The 24,362-nt window shown below is 46.3% G+C and overlaps 1 protein-coding gene across 1 annotated transcript; it reads left to right on the top strand.

Moving 5' to 3' along the window:
- The first annotated feature begins 2,960 nt into the window (after positions 1-2,960).
- LOC146192263 (uncharacterized) lies at positions 2,961-16,934 on the top strand. Its single transcript, XM_084602417.1, has 5 exons — positions 2,961-3,102; positions 3,715-3,760; positions 7,789-7,970; positions 9,578-9,794; positions 16,653-16,934. Exons 1-5 carry the CDS (start codon positions 3,046-3,048, stop codon positions 16,880-16,882), a joined length of 732 nt encoding a protein of 243 aa, XP_084458543.1. The 5' UTR covers positions 2,961-3,045; the 3' UTR covers positions 16,883-16,934.
- The last annotated feature ends 7,428 nt before the right edge of the window (positions 16,935-24,362 follow it).

Below are 24,362 nucleotides of genomic sequence, written 5' to 3'. Positions count from 1 at the left end.
GCAGCAGCAGCAGCAGCAGCAGCAGCAGCAGCAGCAGCAGCAGCAGCAGCAGCAGCAGCAGCAGCAGCAGCAGCAGCAGCAGCAGCAGCAGCAGCAGCAGCAGCAGCAGCAGCAGCAGCAGCAGCAGCAGCAGCAGCAGCAGCAGCAGCAGCAGCAGCAGCAGCAGCAGCAGCAGCAGCAGCAGCAGCAGCAGCAGCAGCAGCAGCAGCAGCAGCAGCAGCAGCAGCAGCAGCAGCAGCAGCAGCAGCAGCAGCAGCAGCAGCAGCAGCAGCAGCAGCAGCAGCAGCAGCAGCAGCAGCAGCAGCAGCAGCAGCAGCAGCAGCAGCAGCAGCAGCAGCAGCAGCAGCAGCAGCAGCAGCAGCAGCAGCAGCAGCAGCAGCAGCAGCAGCAGCAGCAGCAGCAGCAGCAGCAGCAGCAGCAGCAGCAGCAGCAGCAGCAGCAGCAGCAGCAGCAGCAGCAGCAGCAGCAGCAGCAGCAGCAGCAGCAGCAGCAGCAGCAGCAGCAGCAGCAGCAGCAGCAGCAGCAGCAGCAGCAGCAGCAGCAGCAGCAGCAGCAGCAGCAGCAGCAGCAGCAGCAGCAGCAGCAGCAGCAGCAGCAGCAGCAGCAGCAGCAGCAGCAGCAGCAGCAGCAGCAGCAGCAGCAGCAGCAGCAGCAGCAGCAGCAGCAGCAGCAGCAGCAGCAGCAGCAGCAGCAGCAGCAGCAGCAGCAGCAGCAGCAGCAGCAGCAGCAGCAGCAGCAGCAGCAGCAGCAGCAGCAGCAGCAGCAGCAGCAGCAGCAGCAGCAGCAGCAGCAGCAGCAGCAGCAGCAGCAGCAGCAGCAGCAGCAGCAGCAGCAGCAGCAGCAGCAGCAGCAGCAGCAGCAGCAGCAGCAGCAGCAGCAGCAGCAGCAGCAGCAGCAGCAGCAGCAGCAGCAGCAGCAGCAGCAGCAGCAGCAGCAGCAGCAGCAGCAGCAGCAGCAGCAGCAGCAGCAGCAGCAGCAGCAGCAGCAGCAGCAGCAGCAGCAGCAGCAGCAGCAGCAGCAGCAGCAGCAGCAGCAGCAGCAGCAGCAGCAGCAGCAGCAGCAGCAGCAGCAGCAGCAGCAGCAGCAGCAGCAGCAGCAGCAGCAGCAGCAGCAGCAGCAGCAGCAGCAGCAGCAGCAGCAGCAGCAGCAGCAGCAGCAGCAGCAGCAGCAGCAGCAGCAGCAGCAGCAGCAGCAGCAGCAGCAGCAGCAGCAGCAGCAGCAGCAGCAGCAGCAGCAGCAGCAGCAGCAGCAGCAGCAGCAGCAGCAGCAGCAGCAGCAGCAGCAGCAGCAGCAGCAGCAGCAGCAGCAGCAGCAGCAGCAGCAGCAGCAGCAGCAGCAGCAGCAGCAGCAGCAGCAGCAGCAGCAGCAGCAGCAGCAGCAGCAGCAGCAGCAGCAGCAGCAGCAGCAGCAGCAGCAGCAGCAGCAGCAGCAGCAGCAGCAGCAGCAGCAGCAGCAGCAGCAGCAGCAGCAGCAGCAGCAGCAGCGCCGCCGCCGCCGCCGCCGCCGCCGCCGCCGCCGCCGCCGCCGCCGCCGCCGCCGCCGCCGCGACTATACCACTGCAGGGCGAAGGCCTCTCCCATGTTTCTCCACAACCCGGTTCTGTGCTAGCTGCATCCACTTGACCACTGCGAACGTCTTAACCTCATCCAGCCACCTATCATTCTCTGCCGCACTCTGCTACGCTTTCCTTCCCTTGGAATCCAGTTTGTTACCCTAAGCGACCCCATCGGTTATCCTCTCTTCGCACTACATGTCCTGCCCATGCTTTATTCTTCTTAATTTCCACTAGAATGTCGGTAACTTGAGTTATTTCTCTGACCCACTCTGCACGCTTCCTATCTCTTAATGTTATCCGTACCATTTTTCATTCCATAGTCCTCTGGGTTGTCCTCAACCTAAGTCTAACATGTGCTATTTGTGCACCTTAAAGAAATCCAGATGGTAGATAACCAGTCCTCCACCACGGCGTCCCGCATAGCAGACGGGTTTACGTTTAACACCATAGACCGTGCGACGATATCGTAACGACGTATGCCGTAGGCAACAAGCTTCAATCCGGGAAAAGAAAACGGGGGTGGGGCAGCTGGCCCCACTTTGGCTGCTTGCAATTGTAATCTCTGGGAGTTCAGTAGCGGCATTTTAAAAATGCAGGCAGCAGTCACTTCGCCAATCATGTTAGCTGCGTCACACGCAGCAAATGTGATAACTAGTCCTAACGAGCTAGGAGCTTTAAAAATTGTGTCCGTTATTTGCTGATGCGGGCTGTAGCTTAGTTGTCTGTGCAAGAAATTATGCCGTAAACTGCTGGAAAGGGTTGGGCATTCCGTGCGCAGTAATGGCTCATTCTGCGAAATGATCATAGTGGCTAACCTTTCATAAGTAGTCAACGCTAACGTTGTCAGAGAAGCGGCATGCTTGAAGAATTGTGAAGGATTTTCTTGTCTTGAATCTAGCGACAAACAGAAAATTGTGAGCACGAGCAGTGCAAGACATACTACTATTGAATGAGCCTATGCCGGAATCGACCTAGGAGGCTTCCAAGGTGCAGCGTACCAGAAATTCACCACTGCATCGGCTGTGTGAACGTTTCAGTCATGCAATTTACTCAGAAATCATGTGAATACAGGGTTATATTGCGCAGGGAGTAAAAACTTATGTCCTAGAGGGAACAAATAAAAAATCGACTTTCCTAATAATACTCAGTAAAATTGATCGCCGCACACTCACCTCTTTCTTCCTGACAATGCAAACATGATAAGGTCCTTGATTGTGAGAAAGCATCCACGCTGGACGAAACAATATGGCCCACACTTATTCTAGATGCGTCGATAAAAATATTGATATGGCCGCATATGACGTAACTTTCAAAGAAGATATCCAGCGTTTCATTTGGCTGTTCCCTCGTGAGACCGAGATAAATTTCAACCCATATTGTCACGCCATGAGGCAATGTGGCCGATTTCATCTCCTTTGTCTAAGGTATTACAGGCGGATGCATATAACTGGATGCAACCTCCGTGATCAAAATAAAAGGCCCTGTCTCAAATGTGGCGTCATACAGTCAGCACATCCTCGCACAAAGTTTCCAAGCGCCAGTTACAGGTAAGGCGTTGCCGGCTCCTGACTTGTGTGAACGTTTGCAAGCGCGTGTTGAAAATAAAGCAGACGAGGTAAAGATTACGATATGTGACATCTTCCAGAACGATTTGTGAATGCTTTGAAATCAAGTTTATTTGTGTGGCCGGAGTAATTTTGTCCCAAATGTAACGGCACCTGTTAAATATTGTTTATATATTGACTTAACGCCGTTTCAAAGGAAGCAAATTAATTAGAGTGCGGATGAAAAACATAATTATGCCCGGTTTACACAAACACTCTCTCGGGAAATGGTAGTTACATAAGAATTTTACTTGCAGTAACAGTGCAAAAAGATCCCATACACCTGTAACAAAAGCATGCTTGGAGACGAGTTCTTGTACCTTATAAGACTTAACCTGATTTGTTTAACTTGAACAGGAGAGCAGTTGCCATTTGCATCATTTTTTATGGTAGATATTGATTCACAACTCTAAAGTAGCCTTGGCTTGTCATATAAAATTTTCATTGTCTGCAGCCTTGAAGTTGAACTCTCGCCAAGCGGACTCCTGGTGTGATTACGCGAGTATCGCGTGAAATGGCGCCCAAGGAAATGTGTTTTTTTTTTGCTATTTTCAGATGGTTAGAATGTTCCTACCGGTGTGGACTTTGCTGCTGTTTGCCGGTGAGCTTAGATCGTTTTGAGTACTTCCTCACAATTACGGGGGACTTTAAGCGGACCCTGCCAACAGCTTCAATAAATAACTGTTTATAGTAGAAACATAATTTAATTGCGGTTATGAGAATGTCATTATTTCATTATTCTTTCTCTTCAGATGTCCACCACCAAAAAAAAGCAAGAATAAAAGCAAGAACGAAAAAATTGTGCAAAATAAAAAATCTAAGATGTAGTCAGCTGTTGAATCAAGGTCCTGAGATGTCCGATGCTGTTTCAATACTGAATGCTGGCGTAGGGTAGCCTTTGGAATGACAGAAGAATTCAGGAGAATATTAATAGAGTTATTAAAAAGAGATATTTCAATTACAATATCTACCATTTTTGGTTCTATTTTGATTTTAATTCAGTTGTGTATACTAATCATATTCCAATTTTATTTTCGTTAGAGTTCAGGTCTCATTCTTATTCCACTGTTTTTCGTAATCATCAATTTCTTCATTTTTATCAAGTTATTTTTAATTATGTGTCTCGTCCCCAAGGCATTCTTTATCCAGCGTCTTCAGTTTTTCCCATTCAAGTTTTCCACCTGTGCCAGTTCCTCCGGCAGCCAACCACGGGAGAGGGCAGTTGGAGGCTTCTTATAAACACCGTCGTCAAAGGACATTTTCGGCGCGTTGGTTCTTGAAAACGGGTCGTTTTAGAGGAACTTCAGCATCAGCATTGTAAGCACGACAGGTGGCAGGTCGGGCTGTAATTGGTCAGTAGGTTTTTGGACGTGACCGGAACACACAGCTAATTCAGGTTGCTCCTCTGAGATGGCAGGGTGAGGTTGGAATTCAACTATCCCGTACTCTCGAATGCCGAGTCACACACGGCGCCCTTGGGCTACGTAATCAAGTTCTCACTGCTCGATTAAAGCGGGCCTTGATGTCTATGTCGAGTGGCTTTTCACATAATGCGCTAGTTTACACCCCAAGTAGCACACATTACGTGGCCCACCTGGGGCCCGTACGGGCAAGTTGGGCTTGGGCAACCGAAATGACACCCATGAGGGCCCCCTTTAGGGATCAAGCGGGCAAGCCCAATTTGGGCTGCCGCCTGTTATTTCCATCTGGGCATCATATAGGCGTGGAAGGTGCTAACTAAGGACTTATTCCCCCATCTGGCGCTGAAGGGTCCCGCTTGGGAAATTTTAGGTTTGATGCAAAGAAAATTCGGGCTTTTTGTAAAAAGCGCCTGGGCTAGTCTAATTGGGACTGTCCACTCAAAATCCCAACAGGTCCCGCATGGGCCGCGGCGAGGCTAAATGCGGGTATGCCTGCACATTGCCAACATGGGACCCTTGAGGGGTACTCGAGGGAAGGTCAGGCGGAAATGTGGGCTTCATGCCGAAAATTCTTGGGCTGCCCCAAATGGGGCTGCCCACCAAAAATCTAGATATTTTCCGCATGGCCTGCAGCGCGACAGGAAAGCGCTCCTTCCGGCTTATGCCCGCATCGGTCTCTTGCGGGGCACATTGGGACAGATCCGATGCAAATGTGGGCATAAAGCAGATAGAAGACAGGCAAACCTGATTGGGGCCCCCCACTCAAAAGCCGAATAAGTCCCGCATGATTTTTGGCCGGGCTGAAAAGCGGGCATGCACCCACGCTGCTCACACGAGTATTTCTTGCGGTACTTGCGATCAAATGCAACATATGTTCGTATTCTATGCGGTAAAAATAAAATCAGCCCAATTGGGGCTGCCCATCAAAGGCCGCAGTGGGCCCCAAATTGGCCGTAGGCGGGTCTGCCGCTCTAAAACGTCTCCACCCTATCTTTAAGGCACTATTTTATTTATGTAATTCGTGTAATACAGGCCGCTAATTGCCTTTCCTGGGGGTTTCACATAACGTCCCTAAGCATACCTCTGCCATGAATAAAGACTATTTTCAACCTAGAAACTACGTTGATTATGCAGTAATGGCAAAAAATATAGAGCCGTAACTGTTCCGTGTTACGAGTATGTTCTGGACTACCTCTATAGTTTTCCTGCGCCATCATTATTCTACACACACCACCGAAATAAGTATTCAGTACAAAATTTTGGGGGTGATGTGTGCCAGCCCACATTATTGTAATGTGTAGAATAAATTTCTTTTATATTACATAGTGTCGTATACAAGGTAAAAAAATAGTGCTGAATGTTTCACACTTGAATAATGGAAATTGGGCAGCCCCAAAAATGCCATATTTAACCCATATGAGTGCAACACCTGGGCAACAGACTGGCCTCCACTAAGCCCGCGCGGTAGAATTCAGGTATTGGCCGGATTAATTGATTTAACAATTAAAACCTTGATCAATGCAGCAGCCCTGCCTACGCAAAAGTAGGACCCATTAGGGATTTTAGTATACTACCCACATTCAGCAATCTGGGCTGAATGCGGGAGCCTATATTTGGGCTGCCCATACGGGTACCGATTGGGACCGATCCCGCATGGGGCCCGTACGGGCTGCCCCCACGGGCCCATCGCGGGCCCCCACGTCATAGCCGACTTTGTGCTACTTGGAATCTGAAGGCTAATGAGCATGCGTGGTGCAATAGAGGCATAGATTGAGGGATTCGTGTTGAAGCGAGCCGCAATCTGCGCATACACAAACGAAAATCCCGAAGTGTGCCGCACACGGGAGGATTTACAGCTTTCGAGCCATGCCCTTATAGATGCACAGCTTATGTGTCCCACAAATGTTTCATCTTAAGGGCATCCTTTAGCCATAAAAATATTCTGTGTCGGCGCGCATACTTGCAAAATGTGCTGGTGGTGGCGACATGTTTGTTTCTTTTGTGAACGCCACAGAGTTATTACACGTCGAAACAAAATTGGGGAGACACTTAACCTCCACCACTCTAAGATGTGAGTGAGTAACCCCTTCAAGTTTTGCCGCTATTATCTCCTAATACTTCGCGGCATGAAGTTGCGAACTGGCCCATTACGTGTCCACCCGAGGCAGATACAAACGAAGCCCCTATTTAACCAAGCCTTATGAAAGTGCGTGTGTGATCGAAGAGAGGGTGCACTACACCCAAAGGGAGGTGGAAGGTTGGATTGCCATTTCAAGCTCTCATTTGAAATGAGAGGCCCGAGTTGGCAGCGCCTGTCATGCCACGTGGTCTTCTGACGTCACACAGCCTTCCCGTCAATCAGTGCTCGGCCACGCCACCAGCCAGAGCCATGCTCATGATCTTTCACTCACAACTTTGACACGCCACATTTTGTGCAGAACAAAGGGGCTTTTTTATTCATGCTCTATCGCGTTCATTATTCTCCCTCGGGGGCGTCGACCGTTTGATGCCTCGCAGCATCGAAAAGTTACGAGCACGCCTGTGCAGATGACACGCGAGTGTCTACTTCTGTGACCGCAGTACTATGCCGACGGTCTCATGGAATTCGAAACTTTCACCTGAAGACGGCTACAAGATATTTCATGTGGTCTATGTCGCCTGAAATGAAATTCCCACCTTGCAATAAATGATTTCGAAATAAGTTAAAATTACATCATTTCATTTTTTATTGCACAAGTATGCCCTTCGGCATAAGGGTCAAATATATTGATGCAGGCATGTGGCCCCAAATGAATGCCAACAGCTTTGGGTGGTGTGGCCCATGTGTCCATACCCTTGTGCCAGGCGGTCTGAAAGGGTGGTAAGCGTGGCTAAGTTGTTAGGAAGTGGTCTAATGTGGCCTCGGTAGCGGGAGCTGGACAGAAAGGGCAGTGAAGGAGAGCATTCATTTATTTTCATAAGCGATGATATGGCAATGAAGCTTGCTGTGGAAACGTAACGGATATAATTATTCACATACGTTTTAAGCCTTTTTTAGATTACAGAATCTTTTTCGATTTATTTCTAATTCAGCATTGTTTAATATTTGCGTACGCCTTACGTTTCCTCAAAAAGAAAAATTAAACAAACCTCCTTATGATTCTTCACCGTTCAAGATGTTTTCCGGTCAACTCAACTCCTTCGCAACTTTTTTTTTCTTATGGTGCAGCTTCCACTTGTGCAAGCTCCTGGCGCAACGACTACGCCGTGGACGAGTTGCTGCGCAGCGTTGGCATAGAAACAATTCGTCTGAAGGATATCTCGTTCGACGTGGATGAAAGGAATGGGATCTTCTCGGGATTTATCGAATTTCACCTTGAAAACGGAACTCTTGGCAACCTGCGTCGACGAGTGAGCATCCGGCTCTTTTATAGCATGCTGGCTTGCCGTAGTTCTCTAACTACATTCCATAGGATTGTTGCGTTAGCTAGGAGTTTAAACGTCTCATAGTTTTTTGCACCGATAATATAAGCTTTCGAGATATACCTTAACAAGATAGAGTTAAAGGATGCTGCAACGGCGTTCGATCGAAGCCTTTATATAAAGTGGTAGCCGGCAGGAGCCATTTACGTGCATTGTCTGGTCTGCGGGCAGCGTGGCAGAGATAAACCATATGATACGAGGCAGTTAGCAAGAGAAGCCAAGTCGGGCAGAACATTTGCGATAAGAGGGTGAGATAGGAATCAACCCCGGTACCTCTGTTTCCCGAACCAGACATGAATAACCCTGACATCTATGTCGGGGTGCTTGCTCGAAATGGGGTTATAGCTTGCGACGTCGCGCTCCATGTGTGAGAAAATACTCATGAATTGAAATTCTAGGGACTATGCGAGTAGCAGTGTCCATGTACATGTACAGTCGAGGGAGCCGCGATGTATACCCCATACTGGGAGACCCCCCCCTCCACACACACACACACACACACACACACACACACACACACACACACACACACACACACACACACACACACACACACACACACACACACACACACACACACACACACACACACACACACACACACACACACACACACAGACACACACACACACACACACACACACACACACACACACACACACACACACACACACACACACACACACACACACACACACACACACACACACACACACACACACACACACACACACACACACACACACACACACACACACACACACACACACACACACACACACACACACACACACACACACACACACACACACACACACACACACACACACACACACACACACACACACACACACACACACACACACACACACACACACACACACACACACACACACACACACACACACACACACACACGCGCGCGCGCGCACGCACACATCGCACGTATTTGTTAGCTGTAGTTGCCCACCCTCTCCACTTAATGCATGAAAATGCACTACTGTACAACAAACGGCGCAATGCCGAATTTCGCCGCAGTGGAAGTGTAAACCGTCCATCGTACTGTGCGATATGTCATTTCGGATTTGACCTCTTTCAGAATGCGGCCTTCTGCAGTATGGTGCAGTAGTGCATTTTAATTCATTGTGTAGAAAAAGTGGGCAACTACGTTCAGTCGAAATGAGTGCTGCGTTCTCCACTTCATCGAGATGACTGTATTTGTGCCTTCTTTTACTCCGCTTTTACGCTGTGATTCGTGAGCTGAATGTGCAAAAAGACCGCTACTTCGCTTCTCCATCTTCACTTATTCGGCCATAATACATCCCTTATCTCCCTATTCCTGACACACATGGAATAAATGGCGCAGCATGTACTTGCTACACACGCTATTTTCTGGTGCATATAAAGAGGTGCACTGAATTCTCATCAAAATATTTCGACACAGTAGTCGTTGAAAGCACAGTTTCTCCGAAAAGTATCGGCATTATTTAAATTTGCATCACTATGGGCGTCTGCGCCCCGTTTTATCTGTGCAGGTGCGACGACTAGGCAGCTGCGACCTAATGGACGAACGGCACCAGCGAGCTCCCCACTTCCGCCTCTGCTGCTCCCTGAGCGTGCGTGGCTTGGTCGCCAAGTACGACGTCGAGACGCTAACGGACGGCCGGTCCAGGAATGTGGCCGTTGAAGTACTCGTCGACAGCGGTGCCACACACATATGCATCGATCGGTTTTTCGCCAATTGCACAAAATGTACGTTTCATTTACACGCCGACTTGTTATTTGGATAGAGTTATCAATCTCCTTCGCGTAATCCTCTAGTACGGCACACTTCCCTTTTGCTCCTTCTGTGCGCCGTTTATTACTGCGTTAGCAACAATGTTTTCAATACGAAACGCCGTTACGTATGGCTGGAGCCTCGTACAGGTGATGATTGGCAAGTGACTTTGTCGGACGCTTATTGGTTTCCAGCTTGCCTTAACCCGGCCTGAATCGCTGATTTTGCAGGAACTGCCCAATCGGGAAGCTTCTTATAGCTGAGGGGATAATATGGGGATAGAATCCAGGATCATCGGATTCTAAGTAAGACACGCTATTCATAGGCCGCGCAGGCGAATAGGGCTTGGTTAAGGCGAGAATTTATATTAAATTCAGCTGGTATTCAATATAATAAGGTACGTAGTCAGAAGATTTGGACAACCCTGCAGTGACCACAGGGTTGGAGGAGGTCAGTTTACATCCCCATTCCAAAGAAAGGCAGTGCCAAAGATTGTTCCAACTACCGCACGATCGCGTTTATTTCGCATGCTAGCAAGGTGATGTTGCAAATCCTCCAAGGTAGGCTGCAGCAGTATGTGGATCGGGAGCTTCCGGATGTGCAAGCTGGGTTTCGCAAGGGCAGAGGAACTAGAGACCAACTTGCCAACCTTCGCTGGATCATGGAAAAAGCAAGAGTGTTCCAGAAACCCATCTACTTCTGCTTTATTGATTATGCGAAAGCGTTTGACTGCGTAGATCACAGCAGATTGTGGCAAACTCTCCAAGAGATGGGAGTTCCAATTCACCTCATCTGTCTCCTCAGGAACCTGTATGAAGGGCAAGAGGCCACAGTCAGAACTGGGCATGGTCTTACTGATTGGTTTCCGATTGAGAAAGGAGTGAGGCAAGGCTGCATACTCTCGCCCTGCCTATTTAACCTATATGCCGAGTGCATCATGAGGAAGGCCGGTCTGGACGACTCTTCAGCTGGAGTGAAGATTGCTGGAAAACGTATCAACAACCTTAGATATGCGGATGATACCACTTTAATGGCAGAAAGTGAAGCGGAACTCAAGAGACTTCTGATGCGACAAGAAGAGACAAGAAGAGAGTGAGACAAGACAAGAAGACAAGAAGACGTCTAGCTCTCTTCTTGTCTCTTCTGAGACAAGAAGAGAGTGAGACGTTTGGGCTTAAACTGAACATTAAAAAGACAAAGATCATGGCGTCTTGCCCTATCAAGTCCTGGAGCATCAATGGACAAGAAGTGGAAGCGGTGACAAATTTTCTCTTCTTGGGCTCCAAGATTACCTCGGAAGGAGACTGCAGCCATGAAATTAGGAGACGCCTGCTTCTGGGAAAGAGAGCAATGGTTAGCCTTGACCGCCTAGTAAAGAGCAGAGACATTAGTCTGCCAACCAAGATCCGTATAACTCGTTCTATGGTCTTTCCAGTTGTGATGTATGGATGCGAGAGTTGGACTGTGAAAAAGGCTTGCCGCCGAAGAATTGACGGTTTTGAATTGTTGTGCTGGCGAAGACTCTTGAGAGTTCCTTGGACTGCCAGAAGATCAAATCAGTCGATATTGTCGACCATAAACCCTGACTGCTCATTGGAGTGTCAAATTCTAAAGTTAAAGCTCAGCTACTTTGGTAATCTGATGAGAAGAGAGGAGTCGCTGGAGAAAGATTTGATGTTGGGAAAGGTTGAGGGTCGCCTGAGAAGGGGTAGGCAGCGAACGCGATGGTTAGATGGCATCCTCGAGGCACTGCAGGTGAAGTTATGGGATGTTTGGAAGATAGTGAGGGACCGGAAAGCGCGGCGTGAAATGGTCCAGAAGGTCACGAAGAGTCGGACACGACTGAAGGACTGAACTGAGTTACGACTGCATGATAATAAGTATTTTTAAGATAACAGAAGCTCAACTCGGATCGACTGTAGTCAAGCAAGACCAACTAGCTCAGCTTACCCACACTACACATTAGGTTGAGAGCCTAGCAAAATCTTAACGTGGCTATCAGAGAGAATGCGCTTTCGCATGATACAATGTCAGTTACTGGAACCAAGCCCTTTCACAATTTCCTTTTTTTTTTTTCGGAATTCACATTTCTATACCAAGCCGCTAACTGGACACTGCATTAAAACTTCTTTCTGGGCGAGTCTGTACATATTTTACATTACAAATTTAGAGCGTAAAAAAAAAATTCAGCGCACAGACAGAATAACGACACAGAACAGATGAGCGCTTCTGATGTGTGCCGTTATTCTATCTGTGTGTGGTTTATTTGCTCTCTGACTTCATAAGATCATTGTAGAATGTGTGATGACTGAAACTGCTCCGTTTCTAGATGGTCCTTGAAAGTCGAGCACGTTGCTGAGGGCGTCTTTCCGAAGAAGATAAAACGTATGAAAGTTCCACCTAAGAGAGCAGTAAATTAGCCACGAATAACTGCAGGGTGGGTAATATTTACTCACCTTGTATTTAATTTCGCTTCGTTTTCTAATGCTGAAAAATATATATGGCAAGCAACTAAATGGTAACAAATAAACTATTTTGGCCTGTTAAATAGAAAGATACATAAAGGTATTTCGCTGGGAGCGTTCCATCATATAGATTTTGGCTTGTAGCCCTAACGTCCCAAAGAGAGACACGCTGTGAGGGTCGCCGTAGAGGAGGGCCGGCGATTTCGATCACTCGGATTTATTTGCGTGCACTGACATCGCACAGCACACGGGCGCCTAGGTTTGCGCCTCGATCTAAGAACGCTGCCGTGGCCTGGGTTCGATCAAATAGAAGTATTGTTTAGGCCAGTTGGTGCATACTAGAATTCCGCAAGAAACATGAGGCGACAGCCAAGGGGGTGGCCCTGTTGTTTTTGTTTTTTTGCTTTTTCTGCCCTCGTTTGTGGCGTCTAAAGTTAAATTCTAAAGTTAAAGCTCAGCTACTTGTGCCATCTAATGAGAAGAAAGGAATCGCTGGAGAAAGATTTGATGTTGGGAAAGGTTGAGGGTCGCCGGAGTAGGGGTAGGCAGCGAACGCGATGGTTAGATGGCATCCTCGAGGCACTGCAGATGAAGTTATGTGATGTTAGGAAGATAGTGAGAGACCGGAAAGCGTGGCGTGACATGGTCAATAGGGTCACGAAGAGTTGGATACGACTGAACGACTGAACTGAACTTGTGGCGTCATATTCCTTGTGAATCTCGGGGATCTGGTCCCGCGTCGTTGTATTCAGCAGTCTATGTGTTGTGACCCCTGAGCCACCGTGGCGGAACGTTTCAATTGACACTCGAACGCTTCTAGGACAGAACGATGAGAATAACCAAGGATGTTTTATGTTCCGGCCTGGCGCGTACGCCTCGACAACAAACACTAGTATAACAAATTTCCCTGTTCTAAGATCTAATGTAGGTGCCGCCGACGACTGACTTGTTGATATTTGTAACGAACGCAAGTAGAGCCGCCGCCATTGCCCTCCACTGCCGTCACTGAGGTCACCGGTCGATAAAAGCTTAAAGATCGCGCCGGAGACTCCGAACTACACAGTGGCCGTGGTAACCGCCACTCGCAAGTAAAGAAAAAACGAGAACAGTGGGCAGAGCGGCCGAAAGTTAAAAGGTTGTATTGCACTTTTTTACATATTAGCATTGACGGCAACAGAAGTACGTTAGTAGACAGAAAAAAGGAATACTTATAAGTGACTATGCTGAAACATGAGAGAAAAATACTACAACGATGAATGCACAAAATACAAAAGGAACACCCAAGACGCGGAGGAGGAGGCATTCAAACAATCATAATGTACGACTTGGCAAAAGTGTCAATAACAGAAAACTAGAATACGAATATTTTTGCGAAGTTATTTGAAAAACGTTTCTGGCAGAACCATACTATAACAGCAGTAAATCTCAGTAAGTATACCGTGGGTAGCGTATAGTGCATCATTTGTTGGCCTTAACTGGTAGGGCATTTTTAACTATCTAAAGTGCTCCAGTGCAGACATAATGCGCTGTTTTGTTTTGTTCTAACCCAGACAGTCTGATCAGGGTGCCATCGTTTTTTATTAATGCCAGTTTATATTTATCGCACAATCCATAGTTATACATAAATTTTATTGGTATAGTATTGTGTGCCTGTGAAAAAGTCTTGCGGTGCGGAAAAGCTATAAGAGTTTACTTGCAATGGTGCATGAACATTTCTCTAAAACAATAGGTTTCTTGAAATTTTCATCTGTTGTTGTTGCCCATGCGAGACATCCGTAGTTAGTTATAGAGGGGAACAAAGGGTTATAAAGTATCATGCTAACAGATATAAAGAAATTAAAACAATGACGTCGCATGATACCAACTGTTCTAGAAGGCTAAATAATCAAGCAAATGATGTGGTAGTTGGACAACCCGTCTGTAAAACATACACCAGTTGGTTTATAAAACTACCCGAATTGCGTTCTGGTATTGTCTAGTTCAATCTGGGGAAGCTTAAAATGATATGGGCGTGTATGAAACATCAAAGGTTTAGTTTTATAACGTTAATTTGCAAAACGCTACTTACGGCCCAAGTAAAAACTTCAGTTAGGTTTTATGGACTCGATTTTCAAGATCGGTGCTCAAAGTGCCTGGGAAAAACAGCTTGGTATCTGCGTAAATTATGAGCTTATAACATCGCTCTCGACGTGGGATATGTCATTATTATAGGGAACAAAGAAGAAGGGGCCCGAAATACTGGTTTGAGGAAAGCCAGAAGCCATACAAGATTTGTCTCGTTATCAGGCACTATAGTGAGGCTCCTTGCCACCCAATGTCCAAAATAAATGTTTTTTTACTATTTTGTGCATGCCGTCGTCACACTTTGATGGCCAGAAGGCGGGGGCTGCGATTTCATATTTATATCATTATGGGTAGCATTGAGAGTGCGTAGTGCATTTTTAGCATATAGGGGCTAGTAAGATTTTCTCCATAAAAACAAAAACAAGAGGGAAACGAAACGAGAAAAAAAATCGCCCAAGGTTTCCGCGCCGTGACTATAACCATGAACCTGCGTAGCCCCACAAAAATGCGCGAGTCAGCAATCAACGCTGGCATGTGGAAAAATGCACGCTTTTCCCTGTGTAACGTTTGTGCGCTGTTTCGCAATTTTTATCTCGATCCCAAGTTTACAAATAGCGATTCCAATACGCGTACTACTCTCTAAGCACGCTCAACTTTTGCGTGGCTACCAGAGGGTGTATAAATGTTTTGCACTTTTTTTAGGCTTTAGGTTTTGCAAGCACATGTTAGAGTAGCCTAATTTGACTGATATGCTATCATCTTAGAACCCATGCAGTTTGTTTTTCTCAGACCTATTTGCAGAAATATTTTCTTTGTGTGTTATATTACGAACCTTGGTATTAACATTTGGCTACCGGTTCAGCGGCTCCGCACATTCACGTCCGACTAAGCTTTTTATAAGTTGAAATACCAAAAGAAGAGTTGAATTATCAATAGCGCGGTTGTTTCATAATAACTACAACAGCGAATGAAACGGAAGATATCGTGTAAAACAGCGGCAATGGTGTTTTTTTTTCCTTTTTGCATACAGTTTATACATTATTAATATTTTACAGTGCTCCTTCCACTCAGCTGTTTTAACAAAACAGTGCATTGATTTTAGATACTTCGTGCATTCGACCGAACTGCATACCTTTCCGTTCTGCACAGTTTGAGCGCTATACCGGTCGGCATAATCCTGTTCAAGCTTTGTAGAGAATGGGCGACACCGGCATGCGATTGATACTGCAACCATATTCTCCAGTAGAAACTAGTTTGGCGCATTACAGGAGCTTTGAATAGGAACTTTTATTTCAAGCTTTTAAAATATTGTACAGCACTACATGTGTACTGCGCGCTAGGAAAGCAGATTTTAATATCTGAACATTTTAAACTTATGCCATTAACATTACCACAATAAGTTAGCCGTAATTCTTTTCATCCCTTGGGCAAAATTACTACCACTTGTACTACATTATTTTAATGAATAGCATTGTATTATGTCGGGGAATGAGAAATTCCCCCTTTTCTCTTCATATAGTGGAGAAATGCATCTAACACAACACATCTCGCATATATGCATGGCGTGAAAGGATAATACTCTAAAATGACACGCCTGTGCTCTTTCACAGTTTTTTTCCCACGTGTTTGCGCCTGCATTACTTGAAGCGCCAGTCGCTGTGAATGAAAAGTATTTACTTCTTTGCCAATGCCTCATTCGCTCAATATCTTTCCATAAAATAGCATATAAATGTTTCTGGACTCAAATACAGCTTTATTTGACACCAGTTTGAAACACGCATCAACTGCAGAACAGAAGGAAATATTGACTGACATCTTATTACATTTAAATTGCACCAAGATAGTTATTTGCGATTATACTTTGCTTCGAAAGAGTAGTGAAGACTGTCATAAAAAATCCAGAGGAGAACGTTTTTGACGATGATAATGACACTAATATCAAAAGCCTATAAACCAGCCTGCGGAAAATCTGCGGGTACAAGCATTTTTGAAGGTAAATTTTTCGACAGGAGAAAAAAAGTGTTTTTAAACAAGTTCACGGTAAAAAAAAAAAGCGCTTATCCAGATTTTCTGTGCATGCTGTAGATAAAAAACTAGACGCCATCAGAATACATCAAACGTAGGTATAGTTGATATATTAATATTTTGAAGTTACTTCAACAGAATGTTACTTGCAGGTTGGGTGTCCACGGCTTAAGGATTTTCACTGCTTATCGACCTATGCTTGTTCGAATAAGTTAAAAAAGATGCGGATCTCCAAGATGTTTTGATGCTATAACAAATATTGTTTTTTCATCTGCACAGGTACGAAGTACGGCTATCGCACTTTAAATCTGACAGTAAAGGTGATGCCCCCCAAGATGTCAATGGGCCTCAGTACCAACGTTCTCAACGAATTCCAGAAAGAGGTTCTATCTCGAGTTGAGAAGGAAATCATCATGGCGATCGAGAGAGCTTACATGCCGGCACTGGAGGAGAAGATGACAACGCTGAATGTAACTGACTTAACAAGCCAACCGAGGCTGCACGATTGATCCGAGGTCCAGAATAAATGTGTGTGCAATAATCCTAAATAGAGACATCGGATACCGGATGCGTCTTTTCGTTGTCTGGCAATGCTTTGCCTCCAAAATAACACTGGCCATGAGAGGTGTCATCACATCATCGCGTTACTGTCACATGCCTGTCACAAGCTGCACAAATAGTTGCTCAAAGAAATGGCCCAGTTGCCTTTCGTAAGTAGTGTGCACGCTAACTACTCCCAGTTAATATTTCCTCCCTCTGCCGGCCTGTGTCATAGCAGTCATGCCAGGGGCTGGCATTGATTACAATTTCGTTCATTAAGTCCAATCACTGATTGAAGATATACTGCACTCTTCCTTTTCTAACACCGCCTGCAAATGTCTTCTGAAGATTCACCTTGATAGGGTCCCAAAGATTAAAAGAAGCTTCACGGCTTTCAAACCATATCCGTGCAAGTAGATCCCTAGGTGCGGCCTCAACTTCGTTGAGTCGTTCAAAGCGTTGACGAATGCAACACCGTCAAAAATGCCAAGCCAGTCCATCATCCGGTCCCCCTTGGTAGCTGGGGTTCTCACGAGATGGACTAAAATCATAGGCTGTGTCGGCCCGGCTAGCTCCGTCTTCAGGGGAATGGTCACGTTGTCTGAGGCTGAGGACCTCCACCAGGTGTCAAGTAGTGGTGACAATGCCGTTGGAAACAAATGAGGAGTGTGGAGTTGCGCCTAAATTAACTCTTTATTGGGCTTACTTGCGCCCGCGAAGAACTAAGCCATCGGTGGGGGCAATAGCAGCAAGCGTGCTGGTCGGTCGTCGGTCTATGAGTGCGCAGTGCACTTGTTGCGCTTCAATTTAAAGTCGTCACGGAAACACCTCGATAAAACGCAAAAGGTGACTAGCACCATCGAGAACTATGTAGAAACAGACGTTCGTGGCTTGAACCATTTCTGGTACATCTCGGCGCATCTTAACAAGGAAAATGATAACACCGCGTCTCGCGACAAAGAGCATCAACAAAGAGTGCAAAATAGTCGTGTGCACAAAACAATAATGCGGCATGCTCGCGTGTGTTAAAAAAAAAAAACTAATAAAATTTTGAATGGTTCGCGGCAATATACAACAAAATGTATTAGCATATTAGTGCATAGTTTGCCCCCAACATCAAATTTAGTAAAGAACAACTTTTTGCACTTCGTGAAAGCAATCTTCAGAACTATAGTAGCTTTTTATTATAAATGAGACCAGTTCTGAAACGTGAATTTGCGCAAGACTCTAGTGCCATTAGGGAAATGTGAAAGCATCCTTACTGCTAACTGCCTTATAATTAGTTTCGGTATCAAAAAATTTTTCATTACTAATTTTCTTATCTCTAATTTTCTTATCACTGATTTCCTGGCGACTATAATTTCTACTACGCCAATTTCTTCTTGTTACGACATATTATAATACAACACAAATGGCTTGCTGTTACGACATACTACTAGTCCGCACTAATGATGTATCGTTATGAGATATTACTTCACCACAATAAATTGTTTCTCATTAAGACATAATACTATATAACACTTATTTCTTGTTACGACATACTACCACACTTCACTAAGCTTCGCATACACAGTCGTGGCTTCATATTTTACTCCCACCGTGGTGTGCCGTGGTTAAGGCACTCGATTGCTGCATTGGATGGAGGCGAAAAGCAAGGCGCCCGTGTGCTGTGCAGTGTCAGTGCAGGTTAAAGAATCCCTGGCTGAAATTTCTGAACCCTTTCACTACGGCGTCTTTCATAACTCGAGGCGCTTTGTTGTACTAAACATCATCATCATCATCAGCCTGATTATACCCACTGCAGGGCGAAGGCCTCTCCCATATTTCTCCACTTAACGCGGTTCTGTGCTAGCTGCATCCACTTGACCCCTACGAACTTCTTAATCTCATCCGCCCACCTAACTTGCTGCCGCCCCCTGCTACGCTTTCCTTCCCTTGGAATCCAGTTTGTTACCCTCAGCGACCATCGGTTATCCTCTTTTCGCAAAACATGTCCTGCCCATGCCTATTTCTTGTTCTTAATTTCCACTAGAATGTCGGTAACTTGAGTTATTTCTCTTATACACTCTGCACGCTTCTTATCTATTAATGTTACCCCTACCATTTTCTGTTCCATAGCCCTCTGAGTTGTCCTCAACTTAAGTAGAACTCTCTTGGTTAGCCTCCACGTTTCAGCCCCATAGGTGAGTACAGGCAAGATGCAACTGTTGTATACTTTCCTCTTGAGCGATACTGGTAAGCTGCTAGTCATAATCTGCGAGTGCTTGCCAAATGCGCTCCATCCCAATCTTATTCTTCTTGTTATTTCCTTTTCATGGTCCCGATCTGCAGTTACTACCTGTCCTAAGTAGACATATTCGCCTACTACTTCCAGTACTTCGCTACCTAATGTAAACTGCTGTTCCTTCCCGAGGCTGTTGAACATTACCTTAGTCTTCTGCATATTGATTTTCAAGCCTACCTTTCTACTTTTTCTGTCTAGGTCATCAATCATTATTTGCAGTTCATCCCCCGAGTTGCTTAGCAAGGCACTGGCATCAGCAAATCGCAGATTACTGAGGTATTCTTTATCTCCCATTATCCCTAACTGCTCCCATCCCAAGTCTCTGAATACTTCTTCTAAACAAGCTGTGAATAGTACTGGGGAGATTGTGTCGCCTTGACTAACACCTTTCTTTATGGGAATTTTGTTACTTTCTTTATGCAGAACTATGGTTGCTGTGCAGCCACTATATATATCTTCCAGCACTTTCACGTACGGCTCGTCTACCCCCTGATTTCGCAATGCCTGCATCACATCGAGGTTTCAACTGATTCAAATGCTTTTTCGTAATCAATGGATGCTATGTATAAGGGCTGGTTATATTCCGAGAATTTTTCTATCACCTGATTGATGGTATGGATATGATCGATACTAGAGTACCGTTTCCGAAACCCTGCTTGATCCTTTGCTTGATTTCAGTCTAAGGTTGTCCTGATTCTATTAGCGATTACCTTAGTAAATACCTTATACGTAACAGACAGTAGGCTTATTGGTATGTAATTTTTAAGGTCCTTAGAGTCACCTTTCTTGTGAATGAGGATAATGATTGCATTCTTCCATGGTTCCGGTACCGTCGATGACACCGGGCACTGCGTATACAGGGTGGCCAGTTTTTCTAGCACGATATCCCCCCTTGTCCTTCAGCAAATCTGTAGTTATCTGATCCTCTCCAGCTGATTTCCCCCTTTTCATAGTTTCTAGTGCTTTCTTGACCTCGTCCTTCGTCACTGGTGGAACGTCTGACTCTTTTTCCCTACCGCCAATCTCATTACGGTCCTGACTACTTTGGCTACTGTAGAGATCTGTATAGAACTCCTCGGCTACTTTGACTATCTTGTCCATATTAGTGATGACGTTGCCCGCCTTGTCCCTTATCGCATACATCTGGTTTTTGCCTATGCCCAATTTCTTCTTTACCGCTTTAAGGCTTCCCTCGTTCTTTACGGCATGCTCAATTTTGTCCATGTTATACTTCCTTACATCGGCCACCTTGCGCTTATTGATTAGCTTTGATATCTCGGCCAATTCGATCTGGTCTGTTGGATTGGAAGCTTTCATACTCTGGCGTTTCTTCATCAATTCTTTCGTCTCCTTAGACAGCTTACCGGTATCCTCTCTAACTATCCTACCGCCTACTTCTACCGCGCACTCAGTGATGATATCTCTGAAATTATTGTTCCTTGCCTCTAGGGTAATGTCGCCATTCTCAGTTAGAGCTGCATACCTATTCTGTAGCGAGATACTGAGCTCTTCTGCCCTCCCCTTCACCGCTAATTCGTTTATGGGCTTCTTTCTTACTAATCTATTGCGTTCCTTCTTCAGATTTAGGCTAATTCGGGACCTCACCATCCTGTGGTCACTGCATCGCACTTTCCCGATTATCTCTACATCTTGCATAATGGCGGGGGTTGAACACATTATGAAGTCGCTTTCATTTTTAGTCTCCACGTTCGGACTTTTCCATGTCCATTTCCGGTTCTTCCGTTTGCTGAAGAAGGTATTCATGATTCCTATGTTATTGCGCTCTGCAAACTCTACTAGTAACTCCCCCCTGCTATTCCTAGAACCAATGCCATAGTCACCTACTGCCTTGTCTCCTGCCTGTTTTTTCCCTACCTTGGCATTGAAGTCGCCCATTAGTACAGTATACTGCGTTTCTACTTTTCGCATTGCCGATTCTACATCTTCATAGAAGCTTTCAACTGCCTGGTCATCATAACTACATGTAGGTGCATATGCCTGTACAACCTTCAGTTTATACCGCTCATTAAGCCTAATTACGATGCCTGCAACCCTCTCATTAATACTATTGAATTCATCTATATTGCCCGCTATATACTTATTGACAAGGAAACCTACTCCTAGTTGTCGCCTCTCCGGTAAACCTCGATAACACAGACATGCCCATCCTTCAGTACAGTATATGCCTCATTCGGCCTCCTAACCTCACTAAGCCCTATGACATCCCATTTCATGCCCTCTAGTTCCTCTAACAGCACTGCTAAACTAGCTTCACTAGCTAGGGTTCTAGCATTAAACGTTGCCAGGGTCAGTTTCCAATGGCGGCCTGTCCAGCGGAGCCAGGCTTTCTTAGGACCCCCTGCTGCGTCACAGGTCTGACCGCCGCCGTGGTCAGTTGTTCCGCAGCCGCTGGTGACTGAGGGCCGGGGTTTTATGGAGCTTATCATAGGAGGTTGTGGCCAATTGCTGCACCAGGGTGGCCAACTCCTGTTCTGGTGAGGGAGTGCGTTGCCGGAGGTGTTCACCGGCATCAGGTCGCACCCCAAACCTGTGTATGCAATTCCATCGACATGCGGAATTTGTTTTTTTTTTTATCCGATGGACAATTGCGCGGCACCGGGATTTGAACCCCGGTCCTCTTGCATGCGAGGCGGATGTTCTACCGCTACGCCACCGCTTTTTTTTTCTTTATTTCCTGACCGAGGATGTACACAAAAAAGACACATGTGACATCAATAACATGACAAAATAAAAGATCAAGCATTGACTTAAAGCTTCGGCCTTCCTTAGCTGAAGTTGTCGGATTAAAAATCCCTCATATGTGACAACCCTTCAAAACTAACCAACCGTTCTAACTCTAGTTTTAACGCTTTCTGTTCATCCACATATGCCCGTATGCTCTCTCTAAAGAGCTGTCTCGCTGAACGTGCATCGACGTCACCATGCTCTACAGCCATTCTGCTTTTCCATATGCTGTGGAGAGCCATTAGCATCAAAAGATCCAACGGTGTATCATTGTTCGCTTCTACTGGCAAGAATCGAATACCATGTGGGCTTATGGGTAGTTCCTTTTTAAGCGTCCTCTGGAGCACGTCCCATAAAAATACGGCGTCCCAGCATTCGAGAAACACGTGTTCAATCGCCTCCTCTTTCCTCCATATTATGCAGTGGACACCCCAGGGTACAAAAAGCCCTTTCTGTTCCTTCCATTTCTTTACCTCCAATGTTCCAGTGTGCAGCTTAAAAAAGAACGTTTTCATCCCTGCCGGCACCATCATCCTCTTCACTCTTTTAAGAACATTTTTGCCCCCGGTAGACGAGTACACAGCTCTGTACAACGGTTCTGGAAGCACCACATCGCACAAGTCTTTATACAGTTTTTTCCGGTTTACACTCCACAAATAGTCTAAAGTAAACCGCACCATCAAGAACCTGTACGCCAAGACCACTTCCCTTAGATACCCGTGGACACCTCCTGACATGCGGTCAGAAGAAACGACAATTCCCGGGAGAGCTTGACCCAGGCGTAACTGACAGACCGTACGAAGAAATGGATTTTTCACATTCCTCAAAAACATGAAACGATTGACTAACTGGCGCAGAAACAGATGTGCCAAACCAAGCCCGCCGTCCTTCACCCGGCGGAAGAGATTTGTCCGACTTGTTCGTTCCCACGAAGACCCCCACACAAAGACGGCAAAGATACGATGCATCTTTTGGACATTAGCTCTTGAACAATATAACACTTGAAGCACGTACCAAACTTTTGTCACTAAAAACAAATTACAAATCGTGGCCTTCGCAAACACCGACCACTGCCATCCATTCCATTTGTCCACACTATCTTTCAATTTACCGACTTGGTTTTTCCAGTATGGGTCACTGTCCCGATACGATTCAAGAGGGGCACCAAGGTAGCTGACAGGGTTGGTAACGAATTTCATGTTTAACCAATGTCGACTATAAAATTTTTATGAAAATACTAGCTAAAAGACTGCAAACAGTTATTAAAGATATTGTTGGAGACCACCAAACATGCGGTATTAAAGACAGGTCCATTTTTACGAACATTCACATCGCGAGGGCCATTCTTGAATATTGCGATGCTGGTGGACTTGGAGTAGCAATGCTCCAAATAGATCTTGAAAAGGCTTTTGATAGAGTGCCCCACGACTTGCTTTTGTGTATATTAGACTATGTCAAGGTCGGATGCGTCATCAGAGAAGGAGTGGCTATGGCTTACAGTGCTTGTACAACTAGATTAATTGTGAACAAATCTGTCGGTGACAGTATTGCTGTCCAACGCTCAGTTCGTCAAGGTTGCCCCCTTTCACCTCTTCTCTTTTGTATCTATCTTGAACCCTTATGTTTAAGCATTATCAAGCATGAGAAAATGCGGGGCTTCAAGCTGCATCAAGCAGAAGTGAAGCTTTTGGCTTATGCCGATGATGTCGCGATGTTTTGTGTAGACTACGAAAGCATCGTAGAAGTTGTGAAAACTGTAAAAGATTTTTGCGCTGTAAGCGGCAGTGCTGTTAACTGGGGCAAGTGCCTGGGCTTCTGGCACGGTGACTGGCCAGCCACCCCAGGCATTTTTGCTAACATGAAATTCGTTACCGCTACGCCACCGCTGCACTCCGTACTAAACACTACAAACCAAATCTATTTTTTTGCGCCCATGGTTTGTTCTCACTAACGCAGCCTATTAATGCTTTCGCATTAATTATATACAGGTTTCAGTACTTACCGAGTGTAAGGGACCGACGGGCACAACAGATTAGCGCGGGAAGTAAGGGAAAGTATGTGGCTACCTGCCCAGCTCCTCTTTGTTCTTGTAGCATGAGTGGACGCAGGTGGTGGGCAGACAGGAGGGCGCCGCGAGGCTCCTGGAGAAGCACGCAAGGCCATTTAGGATGACGAGTGTTACGAGCTGAGTGACAGGCAGTGACGTGGTGAACACCAGCTTGCACGCGCCGTCCTAACCCCGCAGTCACAGGCGATACACACATGCACACGGGCACCCGGTGGAATGCTGTGGCGAGCGCCTAACATAGTACTGCACTCGTGACGACAGGCGAGCCGTAACAGGACCGCTGATCGCTCTTTTCTTTTTCCCTTTTTTTCTGTACATCCAGTTGAGCGTGCTGTCTCGACCTCGCTGTTGC

This window comes from Amblyomma maculatum, chromosome 4 (genome assembly GCF_055883805.1).
Source record: "Amblyomma maculatum isolate TAMU_Amacu chromosome 4, ASM5588380v1, whole genome shotgun sequence".
In the NCBI taxonomy this organism is placed as follows: Eukaryota; Metazoa; Arthropoda; class Arachnida; order Ixodida; family Ixodidae; genus Amblyomma; species Amblyomma maculatum.
The sequence above is the reverse complement of the archived record's forward strand: the minus strand, read 5'-3'. Positions and strand labels throughout refer to the sequence as shown.

What these genes read in the sequence shown, in the direction of transcription:
- LOC146192263 (XM_084602417.1), top strand. Translation starts at nt 3,046, where the DNA reads ATGTGGCGTCATACAGTCAGCACATCCTCGCACAAAGTTTCCAAGCGC. An exon ending in TTTCCAAGCGCCAGTTACAG is followed by an intron (nt 3,103 to 3,714) that starts GTAAGGCGTTGC and finishes TGCTATTTTCAG; the next exon opens with ATGGTTAGAATGTTCCTACC. An exon ending in TTGGCAACCTGCGTCGACGA is followed by an intron (nt 7,971 to 9,577) that starts GTGAGCATCCGG and finishes TTATCTGTGCAG; the next exon opens with GTGCGACGACTAGGCAGCTG.